The sequence below is a fragment of the Diadema setosum genome, chromosome 18 (assembly GCF_964275005.1).
Source record: "Diadema setosum chromosome 18, eeDiaSeto1, whole genome shotgun sequence".
Classification (NCBI taxonomy): domain Eukaryota; kingdom Metazoa; phylum Echinodermata; class Echinoidea; order Diadematoida; family Diadematidae; genus Diadema; species Diadema setosum.
Window position 1 is genome coordinate 32,809,818 of NC_092702.1, and position 23,352 is coordinate 32,833,169.

At 38.7% G+C, this 23,352-nt stretch overlaps 1 protein-coding gene across 1 annotated transcript; it reads left to right on the forward strand.

Annotated features, from left to right (window-relative positions):
* The first annotated feature begins 1,443 nt into the window (after nt 1-1,443).
* LOC140241688 (uncharacterized) lies at nt 1,444-16,478 on the forward strand. The gene is made up of 9 exons (XM_072321432.1): nt 1,444-1,793; nt 4,080-4,302; nt 6,607-6,789; nt 7,885-8,176; nt 10,023-10,179; nt 10,786-10,952; nt 12,487-12,623; nt 13,954-14,120; nt 16,151-16,478. The coding sequence occupies exons 1-9, from the start codon at nt 1,482-1,484 to the stop codon at nt 16,463-16,465; spliced, it is 1,953 nt and encodes a 650-aa protein (XP_072177533.1). The 5' UTR covers nt 1,444-1,481; the 3' UTR covers nt 16,466-16,478.
* Nucleotides 16,479-23,352: the final 6,874 nt, after the last annotated feature.

The following is a 23,352-nucleotide window of genomic DNA, read 5'->3' on the forward strand; positions in this document are numbered from 1 at the left end:
TGCTGGCAATTACTGACAGCAACATCAGGAGAATTGCATAACGATTAAATGCGAGCGAGCGAAGCGAGCGAGCTTGAAAATTTTGACATTTTACAGTCCCAAAACTGCCGTTTTTAGCTATATTTTTTTCGCTTTGGAAATTAAGGAGAGGGCCTGGGCGCACCGGGCACAACTGCTGGCAATTACTGACAGCAACATCAGGAGAATTGCATAACGATTAAATGCGAGCGAGCGAAGCGAGCGAGCTTGAAAATTTGGACATTTTACAGTCCAAAAACTGTCGTTTGTAGCTACATATATATTTTTTTCGCTTTGGAGGGAGGGGGCACCCGGTGCGCCCCCTGGATCCGCCACTGGTAGTCAAGGGTATCGGTTTATGTTCATGATTGGGGAGGTATGACCAGCGAGGGGGCGTCGAAGTGACCAAGCGGGAGAAGGATGTCCAAAATCTGCACTTTATATAGAGCATCCCCTAATTTGTTTGTGTTTGTCGTGTGTTTCATATCAATATAGATGGAAAAGTTAGGAAATAGCCAAGGTCAAGTCTTATTATTGGCAATGCAAGGCATTTTGATATAGACTAGTATGTAAAGCAACACTGCAAAATCAATGATCAAGCTTTGATATAGAATGTGTACAACCTATCAAACATCACATTGCGCAACATTGCAGCGACTCTTTTTGCCATTCCGATGTTCTGAGTACACTGCGCACATCCTGCTTGTATTCAAAATGCCAACCAGGAATCACACTGAATCACAATCTTTTGTCGTCTCCGGGCTTTTTGAACAATGTTTCACTATAATACCTCTTTAATTATATGGTTTAAAGAAATCTTAGAAAAATATCTTTTTTCTTGATCATCCTTTCATGTCGATTTCAAAAGCAGTTTACTAACCATTGAATTACCATCTTGGTAGGTTTTTTTTTTTCTTTTTTTCTTCTTTTTTTTTCTTTTTTTTTTTACCAGCGGATTGGGGGGGCACGTGCCCCCCCATGCCCCCCCCCCCCGTAGTTACGCCACTGAGTGCGCGCGCACATACACACTTCCTTGAAACCTCACCGTGACTTTTTACATGGCTTGTTTGCATGGGTGTATTCAATTCAATTCAATTCAATTCAATTTCATTTGTTAAGAATTATATCACCCCCCAAAATGTGCTTCGAGGCCAGGGCGGGCGACAATTTGTGCCGTCAGCCCTCTGCACAAATTGTCGCCAGACGACAAATTGTGCAGGGGCGACAATATGCGCCGTCAGCTCCATGCACAATTTGTCACCTGTTCCAGGGGGCGACAAGTTGTGTCGCAACAAACGCACTGTTACAGGGGGATTCCCCACGATATTACACTTCCGCATCTCTGTAGCTGTTGAGCCGAGCTAGCTGGAGGTCATGTGACTAGACTGAAATGGAGAAGCACTAATAGCAGTCTCGCCATTCATACAACCATAACCCAAGTTGGTAAGCGCCAGTGCTCCAACATGATGTTTCGCTCTACTTTAGCAATTTTAGTATGCACCTTAGTGTGCCTTCCCATCTGCCTTTGCTTCAAACCGTCCCGTCTGTGTGTCGTGAAAAATAGGATCGGAAATGCCAATCTCACTCTTGCTGTTCGGACAGTCGCCGACGGCACTGCACAAAATACCCCGTCTGCAGTCGTGCAGATATCCTACCGAAACTCCGACTCGGCTAACGCCGCCTGGAGCCAATGGACAAACGTCGGTGCGCCGCTGCAAAACCAGTCGTTTCTGTCCAATCCTGCTTGCGTCTACTCAGAGCTAAATCAAACGCAGGTAAATCTTTTAATTGTCACTGTCATATGCTGAACCTCAATACAGTGTATCAGTAGAGTATGGTAGATATCCTTGTCCCCCTGTACTTTTACAATGTAAATATAGCGTAAATTTAATGTCTGTTCTGCAGCAGGCAGGAGACACGGCCTATCTATTAACCCTTGAAGGTCCGGACTGTTTACCGTGGCGTTGAGGGCAGTTAATTTTTTTTTTTTTTCAAGATATCACATTTGATGCATATATACGCGTAGGTCTGGTAGTGTTGTACCACAAAACATCCTAGTCGGATCCTACCGTAAAACAATAAAGCCTAAAATATAAGGAGATACCAGTATATTTTTCTCAATAAACCATACTGTAGAGGGTTTAGTCTGGAAAAATTTTATAACTATTGTTTACATTTTCTATATTAACTCTTTCGTATGTCTGACTCAGTTGATGGCATGCCAAGTTCGCATATTCTGCTCAAACACACAAACCCGCCCAATCTGATCGATAAATCGCCAAATGCCATGGTACAAAGCATTTCTCGCGCTTCTGTTCCTGTCACATATAGCTTGCATTTTATATGGTGATTGATGACTCTCTTAAAGCGGTGTTCTATTGAATTTGCGTGTAAATTTAAAGTTTCTGTCACTGTTTTGTGCGCAAAAGTCATGCCTTTACAGTAATGTAGCTACTGGTCATGTGAAAGAAAAAAAAAACAGTCATATACATTTAATTGTCATACAATAATACATCAAAGCAAATATTGGCATTTTCTCCACAACTTTACTCACTATTTGTCCAGCACAACAGAAATCTGTAGAAGTTACATAGACTGGAAAACAGAACCTTGTCTCAAAGCATGACTATGTTGGTGTCTCAGAATAGTGTGGCACACATAGGGGGTCTACACCATGGCACATGAAGAGTTAAACAATACTTAACATCGATTTTACTGAATCAAACTTTTACAGTGGTTCTTTCTATCCCTAACTCATATTTTAGAACTATTTTAAAGCACTAATGCTAGGTTTTTGTTTCATCTGCAAATGGTAAATAGTAGTTGTAGTGTACTACACTGTATAAGCATACAAAAAAGTAGATTTGCCATATTCAAGGCTATTGGGAATTCATGATGTCTGAGAAGCAGCTCTAGGGATTAAAGGGATGGTACAATTTCTATTGAGATTGGGCTACAGGCTTCCAACATTATTTTTTTGATGATGATTTTTTTTTTAATAGATATTCTGAGAAACCTAATATTGGTTGAAGTAAGGATTCAGTCTTTAACATTTTGCAAGATATAAGTAACCATTTTATGAAATGAGAAGAGCATATAATTCTAAGAGGAATTCAAAGTTTATTTGATAGAAATTAGTTCGGATATGGCTGAGATAATGTTTTACTTTGTTTTTGGATATATCTCAGCCATTTCAAAACCAAAACTTTGAATTCCTCATAGAATTGTATGCTCTTTCTCATTTCATAAAGTGCTTACTCTATGTATCTTGCAAAGTATTAAAGGCAGAATCTTTAGTTTCAACCAATACTATCTTTAAGCACTCTCATTCTTTGAATCAGGTGGAATCCAGTGACGTTGATGATTGACCACATGTTGGTAACCCACATTTCATGACACGTGTCAAGAATATTCAATGTTACTGAAGGAAAATCAAGCGTTTTTTAACCCCTTGAGGATGAGTCCCGAGTACACTCGGGCAGGTTTCTATGGAAAATGCATACATTGTAGCAAAATCAGCCCGTTCTCAACAGGTTAAACCACCTGTTGTCACATTTAGAAGAGTCACAAAGTTGTTACAGGTCTATATTAACTCATTCAGTCCTATCAACAATGTGTCTATGTATAATATTCAAATCATATTGTGACTCTGGTCCTATGTGGGTGAAAGCTAAATACTGCAGAAGTGGAAAATGATTTGTATATTGTCATGTTGTCTTCTTTCGACCCGTTGAAAAATAGACTACTCTGTAGTTGTGATTATTCTTGGGCAGATGTCTACAGGAGATATTATGTATTGAATAGCAAACTCAGCTAGTTCTCAGTGGTTTAACATGATCCTCATTGGAAGTAATATAAGTTCCATTTGTCAAAGCATCAAATGGTCAAGTTTACACAGGTTTGGACACAAATCTTGTAATATGCCCATATACTGTTCAGGTCCCAGTCTAGAATCTGGAGAGAAGTTCAAAGGTAGAAAGTCATTTGAGGTAGTTGCATGTTGCACATAGATATTTTTCTGTTGCGGTAATTTTCTAATCTAATCTTGTTTGTCCAAAAAGATATTCATTCAGGCAGCAGATGGCCAGGTCTACTCCTCCACGCAAAGTTCACAGAGTTTTCTCGAGTTCAGTCCCTGGGCTCGAATCGGGACCAACAAGCTACCTGCAGAGAGCGCCAAGGGTCCACTGGTGGACTCTGTCTCAGCCGTATGGTACGGGAAGATTCTCATGGTGTTAGCTAGATCACTGAGCGCCAGTGAATCAAGGCTCTACTGGTGCCGAGGTTAGAACATAATAATATTATGATCAATAATAATACAATGATCAAGATGATGATGATATTATCATCATCATCTTGATCATTGTTATTCCATTAGTTGTAGCATTAGCAGCAGTAGAAGTAGTTTTAACATCAGAAGTGCAATTACAACGAATGATTATTGATATTCAATATAGGCTATTATTAGTATCATTAACATAATTAACAACATTATTATCAGTGGCGGATCCAGGCGGGGGTGCACTGGGCGCGCACCCCCTCTTTATTTTTTGTTTAAAAAAAATAAAGAAATGAAAAGAACAAATAGGGGCGCATGCACCCCCCTTTGATTTGTAAAGGCGCCTCCTCTTTATGGAATTCATGGATACGCCTCTGATTATTGTTCTCTTCATCATCATAATCTATTTCTGTGTTCATTGTGCAGCAATGGTTGTAGGATAAGGTACAATTGACTGCAAGAGCAAATGCTGTCAAATTATCATGGGATGGACAATGCTTGTTGCAAAAAATGATAAATCAGTCAAATTTAATCCCAAAAGAGGAAGAAAGAAGTCCCATCAAAAGTACAAGGAGAATTGTTTGTGTCTTCCTTTAAACACCAAGTAAGTTTATGACAATTTATGACAGTTTATGACAGTTTATGACAGTTTGTTGTGTTTATTTGTGAAATAGAAGAGGAATAACAACATTGGTTTTGAAGAGGGAAAAATGTCAAATTACTTTTATGCAAACATTAAGCAGTTTCATTTCGATTATTTCCTTATTCTATCCTCCCCCTCTCCCAAGTTTACTGCAGTACAGAATCATTATCCAGGTTATCCAAAATAGAATGTGTTTATATTCAGACATGATAGGTATGTTTCACTTTCACGCATAATAATAGTCCTCGTGCATCAAATGCTAGGTGTGAAGTTTTATGGTTGAAAAGCACTTAAATAAATGCAAACATGCCAAATGACAAACAAACACTGTGGGAATCCCCCCCCCCACCCCTTACTCTCATTTCCTCAATAGCCATTGTTGAAACAATACCATACATTACAGTCCTATTCAAACACCTGTCATTACAGTTTCAGAAATTGTGTTTTAAGTAATGATTTTAATGTGCAATTTATTGTAAATGAAACTCTGCTTGTGACTTCATCTTTGCTTGCTGTATGGTATACACCGTATCAGGCAACCAAGATGAATTAGTCATTTCATGTTGACATATAGAGCCAGCTGTTGAGGTTACCAACAGAATATCAGCAAACAACGACCATTGATTTAAAAGTGTTAATAGCTGTGTCATTGAGCTTATCACTTCTGCCTTGATCAAGATATTGGTCCCATAAATGTTGATTCAGTCCGAGAGCTCACAATCCCTGTCCATGAGGCCAGGAAACCACAAACTAAAAGGCAGCCATTCAGTCAGTAATTGTATTGTTATGAAAGTTTGCAAAAAAGTTTGTTGACCTGTAGCCTCTACTGGTTTGTTTGCAAGATGTACCGGTAGTGATAAATTGTGCACACTGAACTTGTCGGTTCAAGAGCTGTTGCAGGTCTGTTATTGTTGAACCTCTGCGGGAATTTACAGCAACTATTTGCTCCTCTTTCTTTGAAGATGAGGTCAATGGCAGTAAATTTTGGGTCATTAACCACTGATTATGTGATATTTTTATGATGTCAGTGTTTCAGCCTATGAATATAATATGGACCTATGTAGGTCAAGAGGTTAATTTGTGCCCATTGTCCTCCTGTCCTTTTTATGATAACGTTCCATGAATATTACCATATGTGGGGAAGGTTTGTTTGATGGCCACAAAACAAGTTTGCGCATGCACTGAAAGCCTCAGATGTGTGCCAAAACAAACACCTTTTTCAGGTTCCAAAGAACACATATTGATGTGAAAGAAAGGCTTTTGAAATTAGAAGGCAAAGGTTAATTATCCAAAGAAACTCACTCATTGTATATAAATACATTATGCATTATGAATATGTCCGGCATATGTATAGAGAGAAAGCATTAAGTAAATTAGAGTGTGTGTGGGGGGGTTTATGTACCTTTATCTGAAAGTAAATGCATAGAAAGGAGACTGAAAAAAAAAAAACAAATCAGGAGAAAGAGAAACATGGATGTTTGAGGCCTTTTTACACTAATTGGTATTGTCAAACAATGCAGCAGTAGTTGTCAATTTCTGTACAAATGTCATATTGGTTTGTTCTCTATGTGTTTTTTAGTCATGTTAGAGCATATTTGCATTAAAAAATGAAAATTTTCCCCATGCTCATCTTCTTTTACCCTTTCCTTGATATCGTATCCTGCAGGAAGCTCTAAAAGCTTAGGCTCCTGGGATCTACTGGCTGGCTCTACCATCCTCGGCACCGATGCCACGTTCGTCCTGAACCCCTTCTCGGGCAAGTACGAGGGTTTCATGCTCTCTACGGGAGGCAAGATGCACAGGACATGGCAACACAATGATCACAGCTTTGCCGGCTGGAAGACCATGGGTATGATCCCAGTGATCAGTTACTGTAACTTCATGGTGGAATCATCCATAAATGAATGTGTAGTAACCTCTTAAAGGGAAACTCCACTCAAATGTTTCAATTCACTTTTGATAATGAGCGTGGAGGCAAACCAATTTGAATAGGATAGTGTTACTTTCTACTAAAATCAGACAAAAGAATAAGAAAGTACTGGCTTTGTTGATTTTATTGTTTCATTCTTATTCTCTAAAAATTGTGATTTTTGTGATATGATTATGTTATCCCATCCCAAGATACAGTAAATCCCATCAAAAGTGGAGTCTCATACATGTCGGATATGGTTTAAGTGCACAAAGAATGACGCTCACAGTGCAGTGTTTTGAAATCTGTTGTAGATCAGTATACAAATGATGCACAGGTCAGAGTGTGTCAGTCAGAATTATGTGCATTATAAGGTAACTATGGAATGCTTAACCCACGAGGCGAAGCCGAGTGGGTTTAGGCTAAATTCCATAGTTACTGCATGCACACTATATTCCGACTGACGCACGAAAAGACATGTGCGTCATCTGATTTATGGAATGGGTAATTTTCTTGCCAAAAGCCCATATTTCTATCGTGTTACCCGGTGACAAAATTACTGGATGCATTTCCTTTTGGCTTGCCGTAAATGAGCGTGCATCAGTTTTTACTGGACGCACGGCCAGCCGTGCATCAGTAAAAACTGATGCATGGTTGTTTTAGCTAATAGGCGTCTCGTAATGAGTGCACGAACGCTTGCTTTAGTGCGTGAACCTTTGTTACAAGTACGCGTACTATTGCTACAAGTACGCGATAACATGTTTACCACTGTGACTCGGCGTGCGGCCAGTAAAAATCAACACATAGCTCTCGACCAATCAGAGCGCAGGATTCTCGCTACCCATTCTATAATATTTCATGTCATCAAATCTTGTGATTTAACCACTCTAAAAACATTTGTTAATTTTTTGACAGCAGGCTGTGTTTGTAGTCAGCTAAAAATAGCAGTGCTTAATTTGTTCAGCCTAACCTCATTCATTCATTCTGTTCCTGTGTTTGGTTTCCACTCTGAAAAAAAAAAAAAATGGAAACCAGCAAATGCCCCAACATTTTCCACTGACATGAGACCTGCTGCTCATGTGATGGGATACGACATTTTCAACGGGAAGCTGATGGTCAGTGGCATGGGCAAAGACGGCATCGTCCGCGAATGTGGCCAGAGCACTTGTGACAAGGTGGACAATCCCTGGGGCTACTGTACATGGGGCTCATGGTACCAAGTCGGGGGAAAGATCCTGTTCACGGGGGCAGGGGTCGAGAATAACTTGATCATGACTCGGAACGTTCACTTTGGCGTGGAGGCTTTCATCATTGACCAGCCAGGACAGTGAGTGTTTCCAAATTCTCTTTAAACTTTTGTGTTGGAGAAGAAGGGTGTCAGTATGATCAGAATCACTGTGCTTAAGATCTGTGACCACCCAGCTCAAAACCTCCAAAAAGTGGGCCAAGATTAGTTTCCACTTCATACATAATTTAAAAGAGTAAGCTCTTAGCTTTAAATTGATATACAACTCGTTAAAATTTGGACCATCTTAACCATTTCAAAAAGTGAGTGAAATAAGAGAGCGCTGTGACTTGCAGTTTCATGGAAAAGGGAGAAATGAGGATTGAAAGATTATGGACACTTAGGCGTACTGTGCACAATTGTCAATGAGAACCCAGTGAAAGCAGCAACTGTCCAAAAAGATATGGCCAGGAAAAACTTCTAATATCTCAATTTTGGTTTTGTTTTAAGCTGCAAAATGTTGACAGAAAGTAGAAAGATGATTACTCTTCCAGGTGAGACAAACTTTAAAAATGTTGGTCAGTCAACGTAAATGACTATTTTGGTCCATTATAAAGAATCCTAAACTGTGACTTCTTGTGGGTTTTGAGCTGAAGTCACATGTGCTTTTTGAAACCAGAGTGTATTGTCACTATTCATGAGCACTGGATTCCACTCACTGCACTTGTAGGCTTGGTTGTTCTGTGTAGAGTAGGTGAACTTTGGACTCACACAAATTTCCATAGATGCTCTTTCATGGCTCGGCCCTTTAGAAGGGGAGTACTTGCATGTTACATCTTGGCTTTGACTTGACTGCAGACAAAATGGAGGAACAGACATGTACCGTGTGCTTCGAGAGTTTATTGCAGACTCCTTTTATCTGGAAGAGTATAGCAGACAGCTAACTCCTCCAAACCTCTTGTCTAGAAACAAACAGCATGCATGTAGATCATTACAGTAATCATTAATCATCGGTTGACAATGATAGGGGCATTAAGTTGCCACTATTAAACCTGAAGTGTTCGAGGCAACTTAACACCCTTCTCATTCTCAACTGACAAAATGATGAATCGGTGTTAAACTTTAATGAGGGCTATTGAAGGCACACACCTCATGACATTGATCCAAGCTATGTGCAGCTACACAGTATTAATGAGGCATTATGGTGATGCAAAACATTGAAAATATTATCACGTCCAGACACACTAAACACTATTCCTGCCATGTTCTTTTCAAAAGGGGAGTGTTCATGCATGTTTCCTATTTTTTTTAAAAACCTGAGTAGGACCAGGTTTTCAGGGCCATGAATCATGTAAAGACAGAGCCTTATGGGCACTCATATGGACCAGTTATGATAAATAGTTGTTGTTTGATATCTGTATGCTGTAAGTGCTGCGTCATGTTTCCAAACATAGAAGTCAACACAACGAAGCGTAATAATTCAATAGCAATGTATCATCATGTATATCAATATGTAAAACTGTACAGAATGGTAAAACAAGATGAGCGGTTCCTTCAAGTAAATTGCTGCCAATGTTTATGTAAAATGTTTATCTTTTTGCAGAGACTGCAAGATCATAATTTTATGATATCATATGATAGCAAAGCAGGCTTATGAACTACATGTAGCCTGTCTACCCTCTCCCCCCCCCCCCCTTTCCAATCAGAAACACAAGTCAAAGAAGCATTGTAAGAAAGAACAGGGCAAAAGAAGAACTACAAATCTTTTAATCATTTAAAAAAGATATATATTTGAAATGATTCCATGTGGAATTTTCAACTATTCACATATAGATGTAGATTTAAGTTTGTTTTTTCAATGATTTTAAGGTGTCCCGGTACATGGAAGTAGGATTATGATCAAGTCGTAATATTACTTTGTCATATATTTTGATTTTGTTTGTGGCAGATTGTGGAAGGCATGGCAACTGGAGCGAGGTGCATCATTTCAAGCCTGGGAGAAGGTTCCCCATGACACCAGCTATGGAGCCATTGCATCGCTTCCGTACTTCACTGTTGATGACAAGGGATGGTGGGAGGCGTATGCGCTCAATGCTTCCAGTCAGGTAACACCACCAAAATATTTGCGTACATTCTCCAAAGTGTGAGGTGGGCTACCTTTTCAAGAGGCGGAGTTGGCTATTTGATAGCTTTTGTACTGTGTTGAAGCAAAAATTATGGCAAGGTAGAAAATAAATCATATCAATTATATGATAACTATTTCATGTAGCACATTATACCATTGGAAACTCTCTATGCATATGACAATAAGCAAATAATGATACAAAGATTATGAATGAAGAGAGACTGGTGTGTTAGATAGTGTGTTAAAATATGACATTTTCTAGAGGGTGGAGTTTTCTGATCCTCTAATAAACTGCCCATCTTAGCTTACCGTCCATATCTACCAGGTTGTGGAAATTAGAATCCATGTGTACTCCTGTAACACATAAGAGGTTTTTTTTCTCAGCCACAACCCCCCCCCCCCCTTCAGAACCTTAGAATCTTCTGAGAAATGCATGATACCAACATTTTGGTTAATCTTTTTCCAAAAAAAAAATAAATCCAGACAATGACAAGCAAGTGTTTTGATGTGAAAAATATGCCAGGCATGCATGCAGAAAAGCTTAAATCAGATGGAGAAATGACAAAAATATGTGGAATGTTTCCAGATCATCACTGTCCAGCCTCCTCGATCCATCAAGGCCTCACCCCGTACGGTGCCATGGGGAGACAACTTCACCGTCTCGTGGTCAGTGTCTGCTGACCAGGTCTTGAGGAGGGATTGGGTGGCCATTTTTCCACGCGGTGCCAAGAATGACCAGTATGTTGACTACAGGTAAGCTTTTGACTTCCTTGACCATTGTCACCAAGGAAACTGTGAAACGTATTTCATGGAGCACCACTGAGAACAAAGACTTGAAGTCTCCTCAAATGGACTTGTAGGCAATGAGGATAAACTGTTACCTGCCTCACCCAAGGACACACCCACTCCTGTGGAGTCAAGATTGGGAATCACTCTTTCATGTTCTTGATGAAGAATACTGGTCACAGATCACAGAAGATTGTGATTATCAAGACCTTGACCACAGTACTTATCTACCTATACAGTGTACTTATGACCAACACAGTTATAACGAAATTCCGGTTACAATGAAGTAAAAATTTGGGCTGCAATGTTGTCCACTTTGTACTTTTTTATTGTTTATTTGTTCGGTTGTTCAAAAAAAAATTATATAACAAAAGAAAAAAAAAGGACTTCGTTATAAGGAGAGTCCACTGTACTTGTTTGAAATTGGATGCAAACCTGGGTATTTGCAAATATTCCTTTAATATTTCTATAATTTTTTCAATCTTTTTTCTGTCATCTTTCATTCCTTCTGTTATCCAAAGTTTATTTATTTGTTCTGTAAGTGAGGGACATTTCACCGGACAAAATTTGTTTCTTATTCCCCGCAGTATGAATGTAAATAAGATGCAGAAATATTTTGTGTATTTCGTTTGTTTTTGTGTATGGGAATTTATGTATCAGGGTTTTCACTTGTCTCTCTCTCTTTAAGCCATACCTTGACTGTAAAAACAAAACAAAAAAAAACCCTGAAGCACATAAATACTTTATCTTACTTTATTGAGCATTGCATTGGAAAGTAGTCATCCAGGAATAGCTTCTCTGTCACAGTAATATTTGCAACAGCAGATGGATATCATTGCCATTATAGCTAATATTGCCAATGCCATTCTTACAAATATTGTTTCATGGACTGTTGTGATCACCTCACTTAGCCATCAGAACAGCAGTGTCCAAGTTTTGTTTGTTTGTTTATTTTGTGGGGTTTTTTTTGTCTGTGTGTGTGTGTGTGTGTGTGTGTTTGTTTGTTTGTTTTTTGTGTTTTTGTTCGGGTGGTCATGGGATAGTGGTACATTATTAGTCCTCAAGTGGGTAGTCATGTCAGGGAATAATAACTCTCACACAGGGAATTTTCTGAAATCAGTGTAGATAATATGGAGTTTTATAGTAGGGTTATTTGTAATTGCTAATAATTGTATATAGATATATTGGTATGTAGGGTCTTTTTCAGCCTTTGCTTTCACACTAGCATCTTCAGTACATTATTTTTTTAGTTGATAATAACCCATAACAGAATGATCCATATCAGTTCATCTTCATGTAATCAACAGGCTGTACTTTAGAATAAACACCACCTTACCTTATCAAATCCTTGCTGCTGACCCAAGATCAGATGCTTATCAGTTTATGTAATCAATAGGGTATGTATCATAAAATGTCACCCTCACTTATCGTACATATCATCTGAATGCTGTACATTTATGATGACATCATTTTTTACGATATCATTTTACATTCATCACAGGTACGTTCAGGGAGGTTTGAATCCAGGTAAAAAGGCCGTCGCTGTTGGACATGTGAACATGGCTTCCTTTCTTCCAAACGGATCCTATGATGTACGCTATCTTGTCAACAGGAATTACATCAGTATCATTGATACAAGTATGTGTACTAAACCTTCATTTTGGCTGTGTTTTGAGAAAAGGCCATAAGTGCAAAAAATATCAAGTTGGGGCTTTTTTGTCATTAGGTAGATTTTTCAAGGCCAACATTTTCATTTCACCAATTCTCATGTTATTTCATTCAGCTTTTGTGTCTGAGATATTTGTCCAGCATAATTATACAGCATATAACTTGTCCAGCATTTGAAAGTAAGCCAGCGATCAGATAATGCCAGGATTTTAGAAAATTGACCTTGAAGTTCAGGTGCACTTAAGCGTGTGAGTAGATAGGATGTCTAAACACAGTGAGATGATTCAAAACACATTTGGTATTATGACATGCTATATAGAAGCCAACAAATTTGAAATGTCAAAATGTGAATAATTCCTTTTTGTCGAGCCCACCAGAGGTGCAGAGAGACTAAGGGATCGCCTGCGGCATCTGTCCGTTCATCGTCCGTCCGTCCATCGTCCATCCGTAACACTACAAAAACTTGAATAACTCTCTATTGAGGACTTCAATCAAAGTTCAGTCAAGTTCAATCAAACTCTGAGGGAAGAGTGGTTATACAAAGGTACACATTTTACCAAACCTGAAGGTCACCTCAAGGTCAAAGGTCACAGGCAGGGGTCAATGAACTTAAGGGCCCAATATTAAGTTTTTTCAGCGCATTTCGATTATGGCTCATAACTTTTGATGTATATGTCCGTTCGTTACCAAATTGGATGGTAGGCGTAGATGTCCCTTGGGGAGTTGAAGGTCACCACAAGGGCAAACGTCACAGACAGGGGTCAACAAACTTTTAGGGCCCCAATGTTAAGTTTTTACGGTTCGTTTTGATTATGGCTCATAACTTTTGATGTATATGTCTATTCGTTACCAAACTTTTGGGATTTAGAAAAACATTAATTTCTTCCACCCGAATGGGCAAGACACAGTTTGGCACTTGCCTTGTTTGTTCCTGTGTTTGGTAGCAAGGGAATATGTGTGGGTGATATTTATTGGAACAAGTTACAGATTTGGGATATTTCATAAGCACTGTAGAATGATCATTGGATATGTTTGAATTAAATAAGCGAGGGCTGAGGATAATCCAAAGTCAATGCGTTGGATGCCCTCTGATTATAGCCCTGGATTTCCATCTGTGCCACCCTCAAAACTCACTCTTTGGCCACAGACATTTTGACACCTTGTCACTGGACAAAGTTCAAAGAGGCCATTCTGTCATCTATTTTTAGGGGGGGGGGGAGGGGGAGGTTTGGGCTTTAATATACATCAATCCTGTGTGTTCGTTTAACCATTGCGATCTGCTTTCTGCACCACTCCTCAGCGGTAACATACACCAATCAGTCTCAAGAGAGTGAGACGATGCAGCTCTTCCGAGGCATCTACAAAGGACTGGGGATCACGAATGACAGCATCCAGGCGTGTGTGAAGGAAGCAGAACTCACCATCGAAACCTTCCGCCAGTCATTTGAGGCCTTTGCAAAAGGACAGGTGGGTCATAAGATTAGCAGATTAGAATTAAAGTCAGTCATATTTTCATCTAATTGAATAAGCAGGGAGAAGTTGAACCATTACCTGCACATATGACCAATCAATATAGATTTGGAAAATGACTAGGGTGAAATAGAGTGCTGAAATGATGATGTGGCAGTCTTTTCTTTTAGCATGGGTTGATACCCTTTCATGAAGCATTGTGTCTGACAAATTTGTCAGACTAATTTGCTCAACTAATTTGCTCTCAGCCAATCAGATGCAAGGATTTGGTACATAAAGCTTATAACAGTTTGTGCCAGAAAAAAAAAACTATATGACAAAACATTTTTGTCATATGCACTTGGGCCAAATTAGATTCTTTTGAACCAGTGTCCATGGCGATGAATGGCTATGACATCACCTTTTGGACCATTTAATGCAAAACTTTCATAAAAGCATGCCGCTCTGATTACTTCAGCATGGATGGGTGTCCAGCGATACTCTCGATTCAGTGACAATGGTAGATGTGGCATCTTGTCCAATTGAGTATGCATGGGACAGGATATGAGGCAAGGGTCTCTGGTTTCACCCGTCAAGTTTTGTAGGAACTCTGCTCCAGAAATCTTTTCATCCTCAAAATGGCGCCTCTGAATTTTACTGTATTTCTTACATTGGAGCAAAATTAGATGGAACTAATTAGATTGATTAAATCTGCAAATTTAGAAAGAAATTTTCAAGAATTTGCCAATAGGAGAGAGAATCAGGAGCTCTAATCTTCTAAAGTGTACTAACAGCCAATTTTATATTCAGTTATAAATTTACCAATTGAGAGAGGATTGTGAAAAATCTGCAACAGAAACACAGATTACACATGAATAATGAAGGGCTCAAATGATTTTTTTTTTTTGGAACCTCCTTAAGAAACATATACAAAGAATACTAAAAAGTTATGTTTAAAAGGTACATCACGAGACCCACAGCCCTGGGGTTTCTTGGATGCAATGGCTTTGAATGTACTCCATCCTTTCACTGTGCTCCATGGTGATCCTAACCCATTGAATACTAGTCCCCCATATACTCTGGCAGGTGTCAATTGGAAATGTGTGTTACAGAAAAATCAGCTTGTCCTTAGTGGGTTAAGTTATACATAATATGTATATATTACAGGGCTGCCAACATTGGAAACTAGTTGAGAGTGAGACTCCCATAGGCCAATGCTATAATTTAGGAGTCAAAATGAGTTAGATCAATAGAAATGCATGCAAATGAAATAAAGTTTTAGAGTGAGAAAGGACCAAATTGAGTGAGTCTCACTCTCAATGAGTGAGAGCTGGCAGCCCTGATATTTATATAATATTGACTGGCCTCGAGGGAGATACCAGAAAATATTCTTTCAGTGTGGGGCAATATCTATCTGGTATCTCCCTCAAGGCCAGTCAATATCATAATTATTATCTATCCCCTAGGTAAATTAAGAAAATATGTGAATACGGCTATACACTATGATATAGATCAAGCCACATTTGACTACCTGTAGATCATCAACATGTCAAATAATTGAAAAATTGTTCATCAATGTATATCATTCAACTCCAACTTCAAAGATACATCGCACAGGCGAACTTCAAACATCTGAACGCTTTTACACCTTATTTTTACTTCTGTTTAAATTTGGAGAGTTGTAAAACTGATGGTCACTCTGCAATTATTGAGCACAAATGGACTAATCATTGTTTGACGCCTAGTGCTGCTGTAAGTGGTCGACCTTGTATGAGTTGATTTATCAGCATTCTTCTGCGGTGCGTGTAACCGACACCCAGCGACGTCCTGGAATATCAGTATTTTCTTTGATTTTCTTCACCTTTTGACATGCTTTTGAAACATGCATCTCTCTGTAAAGTCTCCTTTGCTGGTACATTTGCAATCAGCACAGGAGGAAATCAGATCTATTGATGGCGTCTACGTATCTATCTCCCTTTAATAGCAGACTGGATGTCTGCTGGCGTTATTGCACTTCATCTTCCTTTTCTCCGTCTCGCTTCTTACAGGTAATCACCAGTCTGCATCTCTTCGGTCAGGCCCTGATTGACGTCGCTCACAGTTTGCAGATCTGCGAGGAGACCAAGCTGTTCTTGGAACTCACGACATTCATCGAGGACCTCGTATCATGCACCAGGGACGACTGCACCCATTTCGTCATAGACATCATCAAGGAGCTCCTCATCCTGTACGAAGATCGGTATGAGATCTATGGTGACATCAAGGGCGCATCCAACAACTTCAACATCATCCACGCCTACCAGCAAGGAGGACTGTGCATTGGACGCCTTGTGCGAGCGTGCCTGGGGTTGCACATGGAATAGGGCCACTGTGCTCTTTCCCACACAATGGTCACAGTGATGATATCACGATAGTAGTGATGGTAACAAAGATGATATCTTTTCAGAGACTCCAACTCTCCCGCTTTCGACCGGAGATCTCCCGCCGAAAGCCCATTTTTGCAAAATCTCCCGTTCTCCCGCTTGAGATTTAATTCCTCCCACCCTGGCTCTGTGTCTCCCGCTTAAAATGATTTCTTACTTATTGCCATCGTATGTTGAAAAATAAGCCTTAGATCGCATAGCACGAGAGAGCATTTAGAACCCTAGAGCTTCCCGGGCCCTTAAGCGGGCCCTGGCCCCCGGCCACAACCTCAAGTTGGAGTCTCCCGTTTGCTAGGGTTTCAGGCAGGAGAATCTCCAGATCAGAAGGTGCTTGTGGTTGGAGTGTCTGTCTTTTAATAATGAGAATAATTATGGTAATAATGACAAAAGCACAGGGAATTTCTGTCATAAGGATGTCCACACCCTCTCTCAGTTTTGCTGCCATCAGGAGATTGGATTGTGGTTCACCAAGTTAGGCAATTGATGCATCAGAGTCTGGCTAGTGCTGTCTTTGAGTCACAAATGTTCCAGGATGCTGCACGGAGTAGATTTTGCCTTCAATCTAGATCTATTTGCATATTGGCAGTGAGTGATTGTACATACCTTGTTTTAACGCGGTGCTTCATATCTCATTCCACTCTATAACAACAATGTACCTTTGTAGCAAAAGCTCAAGTATAAGGTCTTCCTCATCTTCCTCTGCTTTGTATGACTATTTAGATTCAACAAAGATTCATGTATAGCTAGGAAACTATGTGTGGTGGTCCTACCGACCTCATCGTAAGGGGGTTCCCCTGTACTTCTAATGATATGTTCTTGTTTACCCAGTGCATCTGCTTCATTAGAAGCATCTCTCTTATAGAGTGCTTCACCATTGGTATTAACCCCCAGCAATTCCAGGCATCAGTTTGTCAACATTTGATCAACAGGAACATGGTGGGTAAAACATCTTATCCAATGATATTTGCATCCAGTAGGAAAAATCCTCAAGGATTTCCATATGATTAATTAATCCAAAGACCCATCCACTTATAAATCATTGTGCCACAGAGCTCGTATTGAAGCAGGTGATGCAAACTCAGTAATATTGCAGGATGTTTGTTTCCAAATTAATGCATGTGAACACACAAATAATATAAAGTGTTGTTCCATCATGTAGAAAATCCATATGGACTCTAATACTAATCAAACAATCATGTCTTATGACTTTACATTATAACACTTGAACGGAGTAATGTAGTAATAAGTAGCTAAAGCAACATGCTACATGATCTCTAGTTGATATGATGCTGATTCATGTGGCTTATATGCTGTAATGGCAGAACTTGGTTAGCTTTGGTTGAGTATATTATCACTCATGTGGCTCTCATTTCACATTCTCTTTTTTGAAATGATTATTTCTTTGTTTGGTGACACTCACTTTGCCAGGACATCATGCATTACTCAGTATACTCAGTACTTACTGGTAAATGTACTCACTTATTCAACCAATTACTTAGTTAATTGTCTTTTTGTTTTCATCTTCCACTCCATGAGATGTTGATAAAGATACATTCTTGATACCTTTTCACCACTTTTGTCTATACTCATACAAAGACAATATTTCTACTGTATATCTGGGACTTTCCAGGAGGCTTTGCTGAAATCTGAACTTGTGTTTGTACTTCATCTTTGCATTAGAGTGATTATTGTTTTGCATTTATTTACTTTTTTTTTTGTCATGCTCAAACTGAAACTTGATGTTGTTTGCTGAAATAATGTGTGCTTATACTGTTTGATGTTGAATGTTGGAATGTTGGAAAGTACTTTTTGTGCATTTATTTAACTTTTGTGGAAAAGTAAGTTGCAGTAATTTCAATGTGCCTTCAAAAAGCAAGCTACACAATGCAGTTTTGAGGAGATTTTATACTTCATTGAATATTTGCTGTACATATATAATATATAACTTTTTTTTTCGGGGGATTGAGAGGGTATTTGGAAGATTTGATGTAATATTTCTGTGATACCAACTCTACCATTATTTAATCATGTCAAATATGTACCATGCTTTGCTTATGGGCATATCTGATGGTCTGGTTTTTGTCAATAGACCCATTTACCATTCATCTTCCTGTCCTGTGAATCCCTCTCTAACAAAAAAAAAAAAAAAATTCTGATTTTTTTTTTTTCTGGGGTGATAGAACCCTAAGATAACTTTTGTAAGTTGCTGAGACAAGTGTGGAATGCTAGGAGTAAAGAAGAAATGAAATCATAGAATATCATAAGTGTGACATGGATGTGGCGCAAAAGAGTAAACATAGTCACAGCTTTGATGTGAGTGTTACTGTCGTTGTGAAACCTTCTGTCACAAACATGAATGTGGATATCAGAAAGTGACATGACATTCCAAAACTCTGCATTGATTATTGGTTTTTGTTTAGTTGGGTTTTTTTTTTTTCTTGCCAAATGTTCCATATTTTCACCCCTATAATGCCAGCGTAAGATTTTCATTTGCATCTTTCTTTAATTGAACAGAGCAAACATTTCCTTAAGCATTCCAACGAAACGTAATTCGATGTTTGTATGGACATGATATATTGCTGTGTGTAAGTTTTAAGGTGTGTTTTTACACAACAGAGTGGACTAAGACAGACAGAGTGGCAAAGGTGCCATGAAAAGTTCAAAAGAATTGAATCATATAGTTTCACACAGTGTGGAATCTAATTTTTGATACTTTATCACTGTTAGAATCAATGATGATAATAAACATACATTTTTAGCGGCATTATGAGTTCTGTTGAAATTCTGTTTATTGTGAGGAGTCTTTGCAATAGACAAATCACAGAAGTTGTGACATTGCCAGCACAAGACCAGTTAATAGCTATTATCAAACTTTTTTATTAGTATTATTGTGGGTGGTCTTTCAAACAGTCAAACTAAACTCTTTGTGATGTTGCTAAAATAAGAACATTAAATTTGATGAGTAGTCTTTCTATTGTATAGGCCTATCATGTCTTTCTTGATTAACATTTGTGTCTATTGAAAAGATAATGTGGATGTTCAAGGTTGGCATAGTGTTTTTTTTATTAAAAACAAAACAAAACAAGTGATAATATTGATGATAAATGCATTGAAACAATGTAATGACAGAGACTGTGCAATTATGATGATATTCATGTTTTCAATTAATAATGTGATAATGATTGTAATTGGTAGTAATTAAGATGTTTATTTTCACTGTTGTTTTCATTGACACTCTAACTGCAGTCATGATTATCTTTATCAAGCTCTACGGCATGTCATAATTAGTTTTGTCTGTTATTGTTATTGTATAAAAATAATTGATGTCAACTGGAGGCCTGGGAAGTACACGCATCTCATTCATCAGTTCACGAGACAAACGCAAGTCGAGTGTCACGGAATAATGAGTTTCTGTGCAGTGTTGACAGTACATAACTCGTGTGGGTCAAAATTTGCATTGTGTCAAGCACTTTATTATTGGCTCAGACCGTTGCCGCATATGTACGTGTATTGCCATATTTTTGTCTATCGTAAAGTGAGCGAATAAAAATCGCACAGCGTCACCGCATCACATTGCTTGTAAAGGGTTGCTCTTTTGGGTCGTTTTCGTCTCTTTTGCTCAGTACTATACGCCCAGTGCCAGGTGTGTGCAAGTGTTTCAGAGGGGATCATACATGTAGTACGATTTGAAAGCAATAATCTCCTAACCATGCCAAAGTGCGTCTGTTTATTGGGTTCGCCGACTGTGTACTCGGACAGGAAGAGGTAGGAGTGTGTCTGATTCAGCTATTCAATCTAAAATGCTCGCGGCTTCTTTGTTTTTTTTTTTTTTTTTGATATACATGTACGTGTATTTTCAGACGTAACAAGAAAACCCCATGATCGCAACAAAAAGCATAATTCATATTGCTGACCGTGCGTGGACACTGGGTATAAATAATGATGCTGCAGTCTCACCAAAGTGAATTCAGCTATCTGTCCATTCATCGATTTTCGTCGTATCCTGGAATATGCCAACTTGGGTATATACTAGGTGTTACAAAAAACATTTCCCACTTTTGATCCTTTATAATTCAAAAACTATATATCAGATAACACTAACATTGATATGAGCAGTAGCTGAATAGTGTACAATTTTGTTGGACATAATTTGAAACTGAAAGCATGATTCAGTTTCGTTAAATTCAACATTAGTTTTTTTTTTTCAGTTAGGTTTCAGATTTTGCTCTATTTCCAATCCTCTGTACAAAACTTTAACTTTGCACGGGGGTCATTGTAAGCACACACTCACATACAAATCATTGGTTGCTGTGTAAAGTTCAAGTTTTGTACAGAGGGTTAAAATTTGATCAAAATCTGGAACCTAACACTGAAATAAATCATGGATTTCATGAACTAATATAGGCTTTCATATTCAAATCACCAACAAAATTGTACACTATTCAGCTATTTCTCATATCAATGACAGTTTTATCTGATATATAGTTTTTGAACTATTAAGATTCAAAAGTGGAAAATATTTGTTGTAACACCTAGTAGTAGTAGTTATATCGATGATTTTACGCATTCCTTCATAGCAAACGGTGTTTCATACTGCCAGAAACCTTACCGCACGCGTGCGGGTGTGTGCGCGTTTTTTTCTAAACTTCTCAGTCTCTCCCTAACATCTTGTGCATGCATTAGCTGTGGTGCACATGCGGCGGCGAGTATACAGAGGTCCAACATATTATTAATACATACACACACACACACACACACACACACACACATACCACTTTTGAAAAAAAAAAAGACAACAGAGTTATTGCGAAAGAGCAAAAGTGGATATGCAGCCAAGGGTAAAGAGAGAGAGAGACAGGAAAAAAAAAAGATTAGGAAAATACTGTCAACAGGCAAATCCACAATGATTTAAACGTACATTCGTTGATTTTTGGGTGCCAAAGCTATTTTACAGAAAGAGAACGACGCCGAAAGTGCTTCTTTTACAACAACAACAACAACAACAACAACAACAACAAGACTCGCTAAGACTAACCACTCGCTGAAATGAGTTCAATAAGTTCCTCGGAATGTCTCATCCTGTATTCCTAAATATTGTTTAGTATTGGCAGCCCTGAAAGAGCCTTGGTATCAATTCGACAGACGAGTTCTGCTCTCAGTACACATGTTAATGAATATGACGCTTTTTTTATCTGATTATTTCTGCCCACTAAAAGAGGGAGCATTTTGCTTGTTAATGCTGTATTTGTTGACTTTTTTGTGTGTGTTTTTGCAGTAAAATCCTAGATAAACTGAGTTTATCTGTCAATAAACTAAGCTTTTCGAGAAAATGTGTTTATCGAAAAACTCAGAGTTTATCAAGCGAAAAACTAAGTTTATCGTGCATGTTATACTGAGTTTTTCGGCGATAAACTTATCGATAATCAGAGTTATTCAAGCTTTGTCAGTAGGGGGCTTTTTGAGCTTATTAGTGTTGCAGTGCTCATGTGCCGTATTACTAGCTCCAGGCGTTATACGACACTGATAGTTGCATTGCGGCAGTAATGTTGTCAACCTCCCCACGCGCGTCGCCCTGCAATGTCAACGCAACGGACGTCGATCAGCGATCGTTCTTGCCACAGCCGCGGATGAGACAAGTAGTCAGCCAAAGAAGCTGCCAGATCCAGAGCTTCGAGATCCAGATGAAAGTTACTTCCGTTATTTATGTTACTTTAGTTATTTATGCAACAGTGAAAAACTTAAGTATCCAGTTCGTGTTACTGGTACAGCGCCTCGATCGGGGTTAACGGCCAGGATGACATGTGAATAAACAATTTACACATATTTTCTCATCTATAACATGACCTATACATCCGACTTCCCAAAGATGAAATAACCTAGTTTCAGGTAGAAAAGGTAGACATTCATACAGGACAAAAGTGATTATTTTGGTGAAGCTTATCGACAAAACCGAGGGCAAGGCTCGAACTTTCGAGGCCTATTATAGTAGTCCATACATAGCAACCTATTTAAACGTTGTAGTCTATAACACAGTGTATTATGCTAATCGCGAGCTGCAAATAAATTCTCTGCAATATCTGCTTGAAATTATTTACCGGTAATCCAAATATAAGCCACATAATGTTCTTCAAAGTTATCATTCAACATAATTCTTTAGAAAATTATATATTTCACATACCGAACTTCATCTATGAGACTGAGCCAATGATAAAGTGACAAAGTTCGCTTTTGGTTTACTTGCGGGATGTTTATTTATTTACTTTAACTCTGCAGCCAGCCGAGTTCCACTTCCTAATCCTGCTAATTCCGCACAAGCGCCCCTTTATGCAAAGCTATAATAACCATGATTATCGATAAACTATAGTTTTTGCTCTATAAACAGAGTTTACAGTTTTTCTATAAAGTTTATCGAAAAACTCTGTTTATCAAGCGATAAACTTAGTTTATGAAGCGAAAAATTATGCTTAACGAAAAACTAAGTTTATCGATAAACTCTGTAAGTCACGTGAAAAACTAAATTTATCCTGATAAACCTAGTTTTTCACTAGCTAAACAGAGTTTCTCCTGCATAATATCGAGCTTGCAAAGCTCTTTGCTTATACAGACGCTTACCATCGGTAGTCTGGCTTCCAGACCCTTTGCCAAATGTACTCCTGCCTCCGACGCAATCGCCGCCTTTGCATGATCACCCAGCTGAACCTGCTACATGTAGGGCGATAGAAGGCTTAACGGTGCACTATGTATTCTTTCTAGGGTATGTGTTTGGCCCTGAAAAGGGCCTACCAAATCCTAGGACTGGGTAGACCCTTTTCAGGGCCAAATACCTA

What these genes read in the sequence shown, in the direction of transcription:
- LOC140241688 (XM_072321432.1), top strand. Translation starts at nt 1,482, where the DNA reads ATGATGTTTCGCTCTACTTTAGCAATTTTAGTATGCACCTTAGTGTGC. An exon ending in GACCAGTATGTTGACTACAG is followed by an intron (nt 10,953 to 12,486) that starts GTAAGCTTTTGA and finishes CATTCATCACAG; the next exon opens with GTACGTTCAGGGAGGTTTGA. An exon ending in CATCAGTATCATTGATACAA is followed by an intron (nt 12,624 to 13,953) that starts GTATGTGTACTA and finishes ACCACTCCTCAG; the next exon opens with CGGTAACATACACCAATCAG.